The following is a 15,224-nucleotide window of genomic DNA, read 5'->3' as shown; positions in this document are numbered from 1 at the left end:
GAATGCAACTAGAGCTAATGAAAGTCTCATGGGTTGGACGGAGCAGGCGGGCAGTTTCCAAACTGCTCGTAAAAGCACAGTAGACTTCCATAGGCTCTCAGCCTCTATCTTGAGGAGTTATTTCCGCTTGGAGTTGTGATAAATCTCCCAACAGAATTCCAATACTGAGTCAGTGCGCCATGTATCTGTGGGAAGAAAGTCATTAGGCGCTGGTATCGGCTGCCAAACGTAGGGAAGGGAGACTATGCAGTTCCATTAATTTTTCTTCAGTGGCCTTTGAAAGGGCAGGGACATCAATTGCCGCATTGCATACCCATCCCGCTGGGGTGGTTTCACAAGGTGCCCCCCTAGCCTGAAAGATGAAAACCCATTTTAAGTGGGGATGGCTGTGAAAGGTCACTGGAAAAATGAGTTTGGTGGCCTCTCCTCTGGGCTTGTAGAGAAATGAGTGGAGCATTATAAATCATCTCTGCTGTCAAGAGAGAGATGGAGCTGGAAACCTCTCAGGAGAATGAAGAGGAAGGAAGTTGCCTACCCCCCCCCCCCCGTATCCTTTCAGGCACTTCAGCACAGTGTTTGTTAATTGCCTGAATGTGTTTGATTGGTGCAGCTGGGTGTTGTTTGTACAACTTCCTATAAGCCCATGTGGCAGCTGCAGACAATGCTCAGCTGTGCCCATTCCACATAAAACATTCATGGTGCAAAGACAAACAGACCCTCATGTAGCACTGCGGATAGGTTTCATACCAGGACTTGTACAAATCATCCATATTGATGAGGGGGAGGATCTAAAAGACTGAATACAGACCTCGAGGCCTCTCTGTCTGGTCCTTGGGGCTCTTCCCGAGGCCACGCCCTCTTCCAAGGGCACAACTCTGATTCCCAGGCCATATATCCCATTGACCCTGCTCTGCATGCTCTAGGAGTGCTTCTGCCTAGCTGGACTGTATCTTTGATCTGTGATGGTGCCTCTTGCCTGCCTGGATTGGGAGTAATGTGTGCATGTAGGCACCTCTGGCTTTTGTGCGGCTGGAATGTAGCCTGCTGTGCAAAGGTCAGCGCCCTAGCCATGGCTCCACCCACTGGGGTCTGGCCCCACCAACCACTGGCACATGATGGATCCTAGAAGGTTGTCAGAGTGGCTTATGAATTGGAAAAGCTTCTCCATCCCAGTGTAGGTAAGGTGGGGTGGGAAATAGGTGAGGGAGGGGGTAAAATTTTGATTCTGTCTGCATTTAAAGCTGAATCTATCAAATTCACACTTTATATGAGAACCAAACCACGGCCATTTGTTGAAATCCACACCTCTCTGAATTTTGTGGTGCAGTTCTCCAACCAATGTTGCATACATGTGGGGCAAGCATGCATAAAAATGAATATGTCATTGAAAGCAACATACAAAAATGGGGGGGGGGGTGCTTGCAAAAAGGTGCACAATAGTTAAAACTGCACCCAGAGTAGTGACTGTGTACTAAAATGCTAATTTTCAGGAGGATTTTTTTTTTTTACATTGCTGCAGAAATGTAGAGAACCAATTTTAAGACTGGAAAAATGAGAGAACCAAAATTGACCCATTCTTTCATCCCTAGCTGTAGCCTTTTCTACAGCCTAGGAAACAGGAAGCTGCCTTATACCATGTGAGACCATTCTTGCTCACTATTGTCTACAGTGGCTGGCAGCAGCTCTTTGGGATTTCAGACAGGGACCTTCTCTAGCCCTGGAGATGCCAGGGGTGGAACCTGAGACTTCCTGCATGCAGGCACAGCCCTTCAGCCTCTCACAGTGACTGGCATTCCAAACATCACTATTAGTCATCTCTCATTTGGGTACCAACCTGATCTGCAGGAGGAAAGAAAAGGGCTTCTAGAACAGCAGGGGTTGCAAATTCCTCAACAAAGCTGGACACCACCTGTTCAGCTTCAGAGGCCAAACTCTGCATTAATAAAACACGTCAACAGCAGAATCCTATGCCTGTTTGCTTGGAAGAATGTTCAAACGGGCTTACTCCCCAGGTAAGTGTGCATTGTGTTGCAACCCAGCCCTTCCTATGCAGGCCTTGGCTACTGATGCACCTTGAGAATATTCTCTTCTGAAGTAAATAAATTACTTGATCGGCCCATTATTGTTTACTCAAGCAAATTAATCCTTTAGCACGCATCTTCCTGTAGCCTAGTTACTCGGTAATAGGGCTCTTACAAAACCTTTATTGGCTGGATTGGCCTGCTTTATGCAGGCACAGAGAAATGCGAAGTATCCCATAGTAACTTATTTCCTGCAATTCATTTCAAGCCGCATTGAAGCTTTAAGAATGCTCCTTATTGTCTTAACAGTGCTGTGCTCTTGGCCCCCCAAAAAGGAGCCAAATTTTGCACAACAGAAACAAAAATTGTCTGTCCCATCAAGCAGATTTGCTCTCAGTTCTGGCAAAGCTTATTCTACTCCCAGGATGCTGTGATTTTCAAATAATTTGGGGTTTTTTTTTCCTAAGAAGGATCACTGTTGTGGGAAAGAGGATAAAAGTTGGCTGCCTTGCCAGGGGACAGTAGCCATATGGAAAATATAGCAATATGGTGTTTGAAAATTAGTAACCTGGGGGACATCAGCTTATTTGTGAAGTACTCTTGAGATCAGGAGCAGTAGGGAGACAATGATCAAACCCAACGAGAGTTGATACAAAAGAGAGGGTGCAATATTCACATATTTCAGCAACTTTTCCGAAATGAGATGAAAGTGTTCACTTATGCAGGGAAAGGGTACTAGTTAACTGGAATGCATGGTCGGCACTCTTAATTGGCTTTGTTTGTATTCAGCGATATCATCAAATAGACAATTCTGAATTGCTATGTAACATTGTGATGTCATCATGTTCTGTATATATCACCTGATTAGTTAATATTATTCAAGGAAGAAAGCAGGGAGATATTGCCCTGGGGCAGCAGTGGCAAAGAAACAGTGGCTGTGAACAACTGCAAATAGCACTGTAAAAGATAAGGGCTAAGTTTGAAAAAATAGGCATTTCACTACACCACAACCCATTTATTTGTTTTCTTGTTTGTTTGTTTACTTTGTTAGCCTCTATCACTGCTTTCTCTGCAAACTGCAACAGAGGAACATAATCATAAACATACATTTTTCCTGGTTCTACAGACACACACACACACACACACACACACACACACACACACACACTTTATATATAAAACAACACACTTCTCTCTCTCTCTCTCTCTCTCTCTGTGTGTGTGTGTGTGTGTGTGTGTGTAAAAATCTATCTATCTAATCATCTATCTATCTATCTAATCTATCATCTATCTATATCATCTACCTATCTACCTATCTGTATGTGAAATTACCTGCAGCAAATATCATGGACACCTACCAGATAAATGCTCCTGCATTATAATCTCATTAGTGGTGAGTGCCATGCTATACCCCAACTTCTTGTATACCTCCATTTTATGAACACGATTTTCTTTAGAACTCTTTAGCACTTGAGTGCTCCTTCACTAGCTTACAAGAGTGAGAATGCTCATGTAGTCCTTTAAAAATAAGTGCTGAGTGAAAATCAAGGATCCCCCCCCTCCATTTCTGTAGCAGTGCACCACCTGTTTGTGGCTTCCCCCACTTTAATTCTCTCCCGCTGACTTCCAGCATCTCAAGCTGAACTGCACAACGTCTGTGTTTAATCATAAGAAGGCTACCCCTTTACAACACAGCAAACCCCACAGCGAGGCTCTCCACCCACACTGTTCCTGCTTATTTCCTTTAGCTGAAAACAAGGATCAAACACCAAACAAGGGGGTTATATCTTAAAAATTTATTATCTTCCAAATATAGAAATGAATATTCACTGAACTACACAACAAAACAAACCCATGCTCCAAACAAAGTGGGTGGGGTGGAGCAGTGTCTATCAAAGCCTAGAAATAAACTGCTTATGTTTTAGTAATGAAGAACCGACAGTCACTTGCCTCCCTGTTGTTCATGCTTCCTCAATCTAAAGGGTGCTGTGGGTGGCAGAACTGAAGAGGCAACATCAGTTTCAGCCGGGTGATGTTTTTCAAGGTGGAAATTCTTAAAAGAATGGAGGGGATTTATTTGACAGCAGAAATGAAGAACCCTCGATGGAACCCCAGATTCTTAAGACCAGTACTGGTCCAAGATGAATCTCAGCACTCCAATTTTGAAAAGACTTCCTGGAGCAGACATCAGTTCCTGCCTTCATCTAGCCCCTAAAATTATGACACATGACATGCTGAGAAAGTATGCTTCACCTTGCTACATTTTAAGACCCCTTTCACACAAGATGCAAAAAGTGCCTTTCAACCATAATGTGCTGCTGTTATAGCACATTATGGATCAGAATTATGGGAAGAGTTCCTCTGAGCATGTCAGTCCTATCAGCTAAGCTGCTGCCAGAGCCTATTCTGAATTAACAGAGGCTTTGATTCCATTTAGTTAAAATAGAGGCACAGCCAAGAAAGAAATTGAAGATGTCCTACTCACTCTCACAAGTATCCTATGACTTGGAATGAGCTGCAGCTACTGTAAATTTGACCCAAGGCAAGGGATTGCCTAAGCTCTTTCTTTCTTTCTTGGCTGTGACACCTTAGCATGGTATAATGAAACCAGTGCTTGTTTTATTCCAGTGAACCATGGAGCACTGCTAGTAAACTCCTGTAGCAGTGAGATAGGATACTTTGCTTCCTACAAGGGTTCTTCATCCTACCCGGGGGCAAGGGACCAGAATAAAAACATATCAAGGTGTTCATGCTGGCTGGCCAAAAGTGGCTGGGGAAGCTAGCTATAAAAAGGTGCCCTGCCGTCTCTTTAGGATCCAGAGAATTCAACTTGGGGCAGTTCAGTCACAATGGGCATACAATTCTGTGTGGTCAGGGGCAGAACCAGAAAAACCCTCATGGCTTATAGCATCACAGGCTGTTTTCAAGGGAGAACAATGAACAGATACCAACAGAGCTAAACCAGCCATCTTGGGCTCTGCAAATTGCAGAAGACTACTCAGTTAAACACAGGTAGGCATTCTGGTGTCAGATGGTACTGCGATAATGCAACCAAAAAAGGCAGGTATAACAAAATAAAACAGAAAGGTTGAAAGAGAAAAGAAATTTCCTCCAAGGGGAACTACATGTTGCCATGATGTGGAATGAAGCAAGCTTTAGATACTGGTCACACTAATGGTGCCTGTGAAGATATCGTAGGCAAAGAATCTTCAAGAGGTGGAAACCAGAATGATCCCAGCATCCAGGATATGAATAAAACATGTCTTCTGAATCTACTTAAGTCTGCTCCATTTTAAGTATCCAAAGATCAACATCCCTTTCATGAAAGAACCATACACAGAAAAGGACTGAAAGGAGACAGAGCATCTCGGGCACCAGTCTTAAGGACACATAACTGGAGGTAAGTCCCATTGAAGTCACATGGATTTACTTCTGCACAAACCGCTTAAGGATTGCAGGAGCAAAGTTTGGTCACTGGCCAAACTGGCAAAGTAGAAGCGGGGGAAAGAATGGGTTTAAAACATGAGCATGGTTTACACTTTCTAAGGGTACAAGTGAGCATTGCCTAAAACATTTCATGTTGGTGGTATCCCTCCGTGGTCATTGAACCAAAACAAAATTTGAACAACCTCAATTACAAATTGCTGAATTTGTCAGGAAAAATGTGCAGATCATTTATGGGCAGGGTCACACCTCAGTTTTCATGGCTTTAATTATTAGAAAACTAATACAATGCTTACTATATATGATCATAAAACACACTATAAACATTCTTTCTCTCTATTGCACATAGTTAAAATGCTACAATGCCAGGAAAGGCAGAAGTAATTCTAAAACAAGGAACCTTTTTCATTCTAACAAGGTGTACCTGTGGATAGAAGTGGGCTTGTGTGAGAGAGATGAGGAGAAAATTGATGTTCTTATCACCATCAGCAGCAGCACGATTTATATTTATTCAAGGCCACTCAATAACTTGGTTGCCTTGGTGCCTCATAAACATATATATTCTTTCCTCTATTGCACCTGTGGAATGGTTGGATGCCCTTATTCACAGCATCTCTGCTTCATACAGGTTACGTTTGTGTGGACAGGTCCCATACAGCCCTTCCCCATTTATTTTGGGTTTTTTTTAAAGACCTCTAGTAAAATACAAACCATTAAATACAAAAAATAGGACTAGGGTGACCAGATTGGCAACCTGGAAATTATTTCCCCACTGAAAGTTGTTGATGTGTCTAGTAAGGATTGTGGCAGGAGATTCCCACTAGTGGCTGCTGAGGGAGTTGCAAGGAGGTAGCAAGAGCTGGCTCTGTCAATCCTGCACAGGTTCAGGCATCTGCTGACTGTCCAGATGCCTGGGCATGGGGATGCTGTCTTCAGTGAGCCACATGGCCAGTTTGCAGTCATGCACTGTACTACACTGATAGGCACCTCCTTTCTTGCTGCCTCATGTCTCTCTCAGGCAAGGATGTGGACCTCTCTGCCCATCAGCACTTCCCTAACCCCACATCTCACTGATGGATTTAAGGAAAGAAGAAACTCCAGGTGACCATCGGTCAACCCTACCAGGATCATACCTGTGTCTCCTACCGGGAAACAGCTCTATGCTTGAGTTTTTTGTCTAGTGTGTCCAAACAGATGGAGCACAATGCTCACAACTGAAGCTCCTACATAGCCTCTCATGGGGTGAACGAAGTTCTCCTACGTTAAGGTTACCAGACGTCCCCGTTTCCCGGGGACATTCCCCAGATTTACAAATCAGTCCCCATACAAAATCAATTGAAGTTGAAAAGTGTCCCCAGATTCATTGAAAAAAATCTGGTAACCTTATCCTACGTGGGATGGTGTGTGAGTGTGGTTAGTTGTGACTGTGGGCTCCAAGCTACAAAATTGAACCTCAGCCATGGCTAGGAGGTCTGTTCTCCCTTGTATGTGTTGGTGATCCAAATCAAAATGGTATTGCAGTGAGGAAGATCAGGGACTAAGTGATCTGTCAAAAGGAAGGGTCTAGTCGGCCTTGTCCTTCTTCTTTGTGGTGAAAGGGACTTTGCTGGCCACTGCACTGCCAACAGCTCCCACGCCACTGGTCATTGCTGAGACACTGCCCTTGACTAGTCCAACGCTGGCTGTAGGGACGCTGGCCACTGCTGTTTTGGTGAGTTCAAAGCCTTTGCTGCCAACCCAAGCCACTCCCCCCAGCGTTGCCCCCACGGCTCCTCGGGTGATGCTGTACAGGCCTCCTGTCACTCTCCAGATCACGCCAGACTGTTGCTGTGGGCAGTCTTTCCTAAGGTCTGAAAGATACAGAGGCAAAAGAAAAAGAGAAATGAGTTAGATGCTTCTCTCCTGGTCGCTCTGAGCGATTTCAGCATCGTAGGATGTTTCACTGCCAGACGGTGAAAAGGTCAACGTGTCTCAGTACTCGGCCACAGCATACATCAGTAGCATACTTAGATGATGTTCTGACCAGCCAAGAGAAATTCATGATGGGACACACTAAAACTAAATGGGGAGCTTGTCCAATCCCTGTACTAAAAAGAGCTCCCTTCATCGTGACAGATACTGGGAGGAAGAACTGGGAGGTACTTTCAAACCATGCTCGAAAGGATTTTAATTAATGTATTTGAAAGGTTTCTAGATGCTGCTTTGTCACAATTTATCATGCTGAGTAAATCACAATAGAACTGAAAATAACAATAAAGCCATATAATGCCAATCTAAACATATATCGTATTACCCAAACCAGCACAAAACAAACAAAATGCCTAACATAGCATAGTCATACTAAACCCAGAGCAGTCTAACATTAAGTCACGGTAAAAATGTGAGTCTTAAAAGCATGTATGGAACTATCAAGAAAAGGAGCCTGCCTGACTTCATATGGAATCACATTCCATAGCTGTAGAGCCACTGCTGAGAAGACCCTGTTCACATGGGGGAGTGTAGGAGGAGAAGGGGAGAAGTCAATGCTAGATTACCAAATAGGCAGAGTAGCCATCGGCCTATGGGCTCTTTTAGGGGCCCCACAACAATGGATCGAAATAATATTGATTTGATCTTGAAATTGGTTTATTAAAATTGTTGGTTGGTAAAATAATAAAAAAAGTATTAGGAGATAATTTGCACGCTCCCCCACCCGAGCTTTCGACTGCCATGGGGCCTCCACAGGGTTTCATCTGGGGCTGGGGGAAGTCCCACTGTGCTACTAGGACTCATTACACTGGCTGCTGCTAGCATACCTACTGAGCTGAATCCAGCCCTTGGCACTGCCTACTGTGTGGATTACACTGCTATGTGATTTGGTAATTTGCAGTGCATACATGATATCCACTGTGCTGTAGATTGGGTGTGACATTCCTTGACCACAGCCTGCTTACAGTGGCCCAGGTCAGGCACAACACTAAGGGAAGCCATGGCTTAGCACCAATGAGGAAATGTGTTGGTTCCCAAAGAGAACATGGCCTCTTTTCTACTACTCCAGGTCTCCAGCTTCCATGCTGCTGTGAGCTAAGCTCTGGCTTGTCCTAGTATGATGTCTAAACCTGGGTTCAGGGTTTGTCTAACCCAGACAAACCCAGTTCTGGATAAATGGAAATGGAAATTCTTTTGACTAGTTTAAAATTAGACAACTCATGAGGTCAATACAGAAACAAGCAGTTTTTCTCCCATAAGAAAGGATGTAATTTTAACTTGTAAACAGTGGCTTGGTTTGGGAACTACCTGCATGGAATCTAGCTTGCCAGATATTGTGTGAAAGAGGTTTGTTTTGCTCCCTGAGTATGTAATTATGCTTACCTGAAATATACCAGTAACACTCTCTTTTTTGGGGAACTATTGTAATGCTAAATACCTTCCGCTGACAAAGCCCTTTCCAACTCTAGATAAATCAGTATTTTGACTGCTTTTGTGGTCTTTTTTATTTTCTTAAATGTCTGATTTCATATTCTATTCTGTCTTCTCTGAGTAAACCTTTCTTTCTTTCTTTCTTTCTTTCTTTCTTTCTTTCTTTCTTTCTTTCTTTCTTTCTTTCGCCTCAAGTTATTTAAAAGACCTTACCTGCTAATATACATATCTGCTTGGCATGATGCTTTTTGGATACATTAGCCAAGACTATGCAATAGCAAGATAGGGATGTCTCCCTGTTTTAAATGAAAAATGTGCATAGACTTCCGCGTCAGCCTCAGGTATTCCATTTTCATGTGTGTTGAAGAAGCTTGCATCTATCTACCTAGGTGACAGTAACTCTGGATAACTGCAGGTTATCCTAAAAATACCAAAACGTCAACCCAAAGTTGATAAAGAGCTACCTGAGAAAAAATATACTGTATGGAAGCACTCAAAAGGATGGAATGGCCCAACCACTTTGCGTGAGGCACGTCAGCACTCAAATCTTTCTGAGAGGAACAGAAGTGGGGACAGTTTTTTCAGCCCAAGGTCAACCTTCTGGGGGGGGGGGGGTCACAAACCAGGGCTGTGAAGCACCAGAAACAAAAGTGGGCAGAGGAATGAATGTAATTTTTGCCTTGGTACAGTAGATACGTTTCTAGCACATTCACATACTTCTCCAACCCATTGAGCAAGAGTCACCATCAAAGTTCAGTGACACATTCCAGAAAGACAAAAACACTCAATGTGAAGCAAGGCTGGTGAGGGGAAGGAGCCCAAGGAAAGAGGGTGTGTGGTCTGAGGAGAGAGTTCCAACAGCTATATAGAGGTTCCTCACCCCATAGTAGAAGGGAGGGCTGCCTGGGTTTTAAGCAGAGATTTTGGCCATTTATCTCAAAGCTGTGCAGTATTGGATATGCAGCTGCTGCCTTAAATACCCCTCTGTGCTCCTGGTTGCTTCGCTTGCCCTCCTCTCCCACCTGCTATTGAGAGCAGCATTTCAGTTTTGCAGGCAGAAGAGGAAGCCAGGTGAACAGCATGTGGGGTAAATGATGCAGAAGGACAGGTGCCATCTCTGCAGCAGGACCTCCTACTTGGAAAGGCGACATGCGCTCACCAGGTGTCCCTAGGAGATTCTTCCCCTTCAGCTTGAATGCCTTCTTCTATGCATTCTCTCTGTTTTAAAATGGCCAGTCATGGATCTGAGGTCGCAGTACAAAAGCTGCATCCTGGGTGTCACCATTTTTGTAAGATTACACATAAGCCATTCCAATAAATCCCCAGTGTGCTCGGGTGCATTTGGGGGGCGGGGGGCTTCTCTTGAGTCAGGAGGACACATGAGAAGTGGGGAACCTGTGATTCTTCAGATCTTGCTGGACTACGGCTCCCATATTTCCCAACCTCTGCCTACACTGGCTGGGGCTGATGGGAGCTGGAGTCCAATAGCGCCTGGAGGACAGCAGGTTTTCCATCCCTGCATTAATCTGGCAACCAATTTTAGTACCAGGCATTACTCTGTTACATTGGAAGGATACTATTATTATTAAAATTTGTACACCACCCTTTATCCGCAGATCTCAGGGCAGTGCACAACATAAAATTACAATGTAAAAACCACAAAACACATAGTAAAAAGCACAACAACAAACCAATATGAATATGAACACTTGAGCAGGCTTTTGCACACTCTCTGCTGAATAACCACAGTGATCTGGGATGAGGTGCTGCAGCTTCCATACAGATTGGGACCTTTTTCTCCTCAAAGAAATAATCATGCACTGCTCTCCTCTGGAGAATTACAGAGGTTTTTCACCCTTGCGCCCACTCTGTGGAGAATGCTGATCACCACTCCCCGGTTTAAATTCAGCCGTGTGTGTATGTGTTTATGTGGGGCTTCTAGTGGGACGTGCTTCCTGTGTCCTGGGCACTGAGGAAGCCGCAGTGATGAATGGTGCCCTGCTGAAAGCCTGCATAGTGATGTGACATAATGGTGCCTCTCCACACAGCCCAGGCCAGAGGCCCTGTCAGAACTAGTCAGCTCCTTGGCAAGGAGAACCACAGTTGCCCTGTTAGAGTCCTGAAGAGCGAGCCTCTCGGGAGCTGAACAGAGACATCCTTAAGCACCTTTTACAGTCCACAGATCACACAGGGCCGGAATTCCCTGTCACAGACAAAAGCAGAGTCTGAGAAAAACAGCTCAGTGGAAAGCATCCTGTTCCCAGCCATGTCCAGGGAGGTGGGGGGGGGATATGAATAGGCCGTGGGTGTCCAATCAGATGCTGTCAGCATCTCACCCACCACACTGACCCTGGCCAGGAGTGTCTGCAGAGAACAGCTCCCTGTATGTGGTTGGCGCTTGCTTGGCTACTCTTCCTTCTCTCTGAACTCCAGACGTCAACAAGCTCCAGGCTGTGCTTGTGGAGGAAGCCTGCTGCTGCAATGTGCTGGTTAGTCACCATTCCTTTAAGAGGATTCTTCTCTCTCAACAAGTTGCTGGCTTAGCTGAAAGGAATCCAGGATGTTTGTTCTTCCGAACATAATTAATATGCCAGGAAAAACTGACAGTTCAGCTCAAAAACAACACCACCAACAACACACCACCTTTTGACGTCACTCCACCCCTTTTTTATTTTCAGCTATGATTGAATTTAATATTGATTCTGGCAGTGGATTTCCTCAGCTCTTGAGCAAAGGGCTTGCAAAACACCCAAAAGCAGGCACTGAATAGATAATGGAATCGCAGGATCTTGGGATGCTTCACAAGGTACCTGGAGATGTCTGGGCAAAACCTGCCCACCTCACACCCTCATCCTTACTTGTATCTGCAAGTGTGGTGCAGTGGTTAGAGTGTAAGGCTAGGACTTGGGTTCAAATCCCCACCCAGCCATTAAGCTCACCAGGTGACTTTGGGCCATCTCGCAGCCTGGTCTACCTCCAAGGATTGTTGTGAGGATAAAATGGGGAGGGGAAAAAAAGCATGCATGCCACCTTATTTATAAATAAATAAGTAAACAAAATTTGTTTGTCTTAGCAGGCACCCAGGATGTGAGCCTTTGGGAAGAGACCACCCCTTTGTTACTTGCAGGGAACTTTGTGGTAGATTGGACAGTATTGTACATTAAAAACAGGACTCTTGAAACCATGGCCTTGTGAAGATGGCTGGGAGGTGTAGTGGTTCTCAAGCCATCCATATATACCCCTATAGCAGACTGGCACCCACAGCTACTAGAAGAACATGGAGCAAGGTGAAGTCACAAGGCTCACGTTTTGTCCAACATAAAATGAGCTTCATCTCTACATCAAGACATCTAAGCACCTTTTTGAGAGTTTAGTTTTCCAAATACAAAGCGGTCCGCAGGTTGAATACATGCAAAGTGCTTTCTAGGATTCAGGTCAATGCATGTCTCACCATTGAATGATTGAGCGGGAAATGGTTGTGTGAATCTAGCCTCAGTCTTGTCTTTTGGATTTAAAACTGCCTGGGTTATTGATGTCTCTTCCTGCTGCCCTAGTCTGGCAGCTGTAGGCAGCCTCCAAGTTCCAAGGCTTGAGCAATATACTAATATAGCATTTCCTGCTCAGTCAACACAAATTAGCCCTTGGACTTGGCAGTAGCTGGCTGTTAGTTATAGCTACTGCAGTCCTGAAATGTTCCACACAGTCCTATTTCACCAATCACTTCAGGCCATCTACATTGCCATTTTATAGGGAGAGGTTGGTACTAGTGCCTAACTTCCCACAGTTGCAGGCCGAAGTTATTTTTGCACCTGCACTGATGTGGAAAGTCAACATGCACTTCTGTGTGTACAGCTTAGTTGTCACTATGGGAAAATCTGTTTCCTGGACTGCATCACTTCAGAATGCAGATGTGGGGGCCTCACACAATCGTGGGCAAGTATTATTGTTTAAAAACTCAACAAAGAAACTTATCACACCTTAAGGGCCAACCTATTTATTATGGCTTAAGCTTTCATGGACTAAAGTCCACTTCATCAAACTCCAGTTCGTGAAAGCTTATGCCACAATGAAGTTGATTAGTCTTTGATGCGCTATAAGACTTGTGGTTATTTTTACTACCACAGATGAACACTGCCATCTCTGGTAGTTAGTGAAAAGTGGACAAACCCTTCTCCCTGATATTTAGTTATATATTTTTTCTACAAAGGAGATTTTTTTTTCCTTCAAAGGAGCATTCAGTCATGTGAGTCCCCCCAGTGGCAGCCTTTATCACTTCAGGGAGGATCAGGCCTGCAACCGAGCTGGGGGTTGGAAACAGGAAAAATGGCACCACCTCCAAAATCGCCGTGCCCAAACCAAGCTTCATAATGCTTTGTAGTTAGCCTGGCTCTGCTCAAAAGCAGTAAACAATGGCAGTCATTATTGTTCTTAACGGCTTAAGTGCCTCTCCAAGACATTTTAGCACCTGAGGCAGACCATAAAATGGCGCCTCCCTTCCCACCAGGAGAGAAGGAGCAACGAGGCTGGGGAGGGGATAAGGCTCTACACAGAGATCTACTGCCCCTGTGGATCCTGCCATCCGAGGCAGCTGCCTCACCTTGCCTCATGGGTGGGCAGGGTTGGCTCATATCTACATCCAATGGATTTTGGATTGGAAAACGAAATTTAAAAATATTCACACAGAGGCAATAACACTGGTTTTCTGTATGGCAGGGGCCTTCTAGATGTTGCTGGATTGCAGCTCCCATCAGCGTCAGCTTGCATGGTCAGTGTCCAGGGTTGAACACATTCACCCGGTGCTATACCAGCTGCACTGGCTCCCGGTGGAGTACAGGATCAGGTTTAAGGTGCTGGTTTTAACCTTTAAAGCCCTATACGGCCTAGGACCCTCGTACCTACGGGACCGCCTCTCCTGGTATGCCCCACAGAGAAACTTACGGTCTTCAAATAAAAACATCTTGAAGGTCCCAGGCCACAGAGAAGTTAGGCTGGCCTCAACTAGAGCCAGGGCTTTTTCGGCCGTGGCTCCGATCTGGTGGAACACTCTGTCACAAGAGACCAGGGCCCTGCGGGACTTGACATCTTTCCACAGGGCCTGCAAGACAGAACTGTTCCACCAGGCCTTTGGCCAGGGCACAGCCTGACTCCCTCCCTCGGCAATCTTCGCAGAGCTCTGGCCCAATGGTTGCCAGTGGCTTGAATTAATTAATTTTATAATGAATGATTTTAGAGTACTGTTTGTACTGTTTTATTGTTGTTAGCCGCCCTGAGCCCGGCTTCGGCTGGGGAGGGCGGGATATAAATAAAAATTTATTATTATTATTATTATTATTATTGTAGTTCAGCAACAGCTGGAGAGCCACAGGTTCCCCATCCTCTTGTAAGGGCATACAGAGAAAGAGGAAATTATCTGTTTCTGGCCACCGTCCTCTGCTTTGTTCACAAAGCATAGAAGTAATTTAATAGTTGTTGTTTTTTAATGGCACGAGAATTTTCAGAGGAAAGAGCCATGGCTACTCCAGAAAGAAAGCAGAAAGGGGGAAGAAGTACTGTTCTCCGATTGGCTGGAAAGTGTGTTAGGCTAGGAGTGCTTCCTTCACTGCAGCAAACACTCCCTCACTGTCTCTGCTCAGCTGGTCTCCAAGAACTGCAATAAACCCCCATAGTAAGCTGTCATGTAAGATAAGCATCGGATTTACAGTGCAAATTAGTCTCTCAGACAATGGAGTGAGCTAAGCATTTTGGTGGCATGGAGGAGCCCAGATTGAGAAAGAGATACAGACAGCAGAGATGAAAAACCACACAAAATAATCGGAGAGACGCAGACACGCAGCCGGCCCAGGAAGCAAATTCGATTCCCCAAAGCTGGCTGCTGCTGCCACTGCTGTGGCAATCTCTCCGCCATCTGTCAAGGCTTTTCCTTTCAATCAATGACCTGGCCTTTCCTAGGGTTGCTTCAGCTTCATCTAACTCAAAGTCAATTTAGAGGAGAAGAGGAAAATAAAGATATGGGGGCAGGGAGGGGGAGAAACACCCCCCCCCGAGCACATGTGCCGGTTGGGGTCAGTGCCACTGCCCACATACAGTGCCCTCTTCAGCATAGCTGTCAAGTGTCCCTTATTTGAAGGGACAGTCCCTTATTCCAGCGCCATGCCCTGCTGGTGTCCCTTATTGATGGATGTCACTTAAATGTCCCTTAAATTTCAAAGGAAGCAGCTCCTCTCCCTCCCTCCCTGCTGGCCAGGGAGGAGGGAGGCTCCAACTGTGTTGCTTGGCTGTGTTGCTCACCCAATAAGAAGTCTAAGAATGACTGGGGGGTGGAGCTTGCATGCCTTGTGTGTGGCTAGTTAATGCAAGCTG

At 45.1% G+C, this 15,224-nt stretch overlaps 1 protein-coding gene across 3 annotated transcripts in view; it reads right to left on the bottom strand.

Annotated features, from left to right (window-relative positions):
• Positions 1-3,417: 3,417 nt before the first annotated feature.
• LOC310680482 (transmembrane protein 263-like) overlaps positions 3,418-15,224 on the bottom strand; it is a 296,399-nt gene continuing 284,592 nt past the window's right edge. For all 3 annotated transcript variants that reach the window (XM_083447169.1, XM_083447168.1, XM_083447170.1), the window contains one exon: positions 3,418-7,315. In XM_083447169.1, the coding sequence (XP_083303295.1) occupies positions 7,029-7,315 (287 nt within the window). In that variant the 3' untranslated portion in view covers positions 3,418-7,028. The remainder of the gene's footprint in view (positions 7,316-15,224) is intronic.

The sequence above is a fragment of the Podarcis tiliguerta genome, assembly GCF_965153285.1.
Source record: "Podarcis tiliguerta genome assembly, chromosome: 1".
Taxonomy (NCBI): domain Eukaryota; kingdom Metazoa; phylum Chordata; class Lepidosauria; order Squamata; family Lacertidae; genus Podarcis; species Podarcis tiliguerta.
This window is presented reverse-complemented; position numbering and strand designations above follow the sequence as displayed.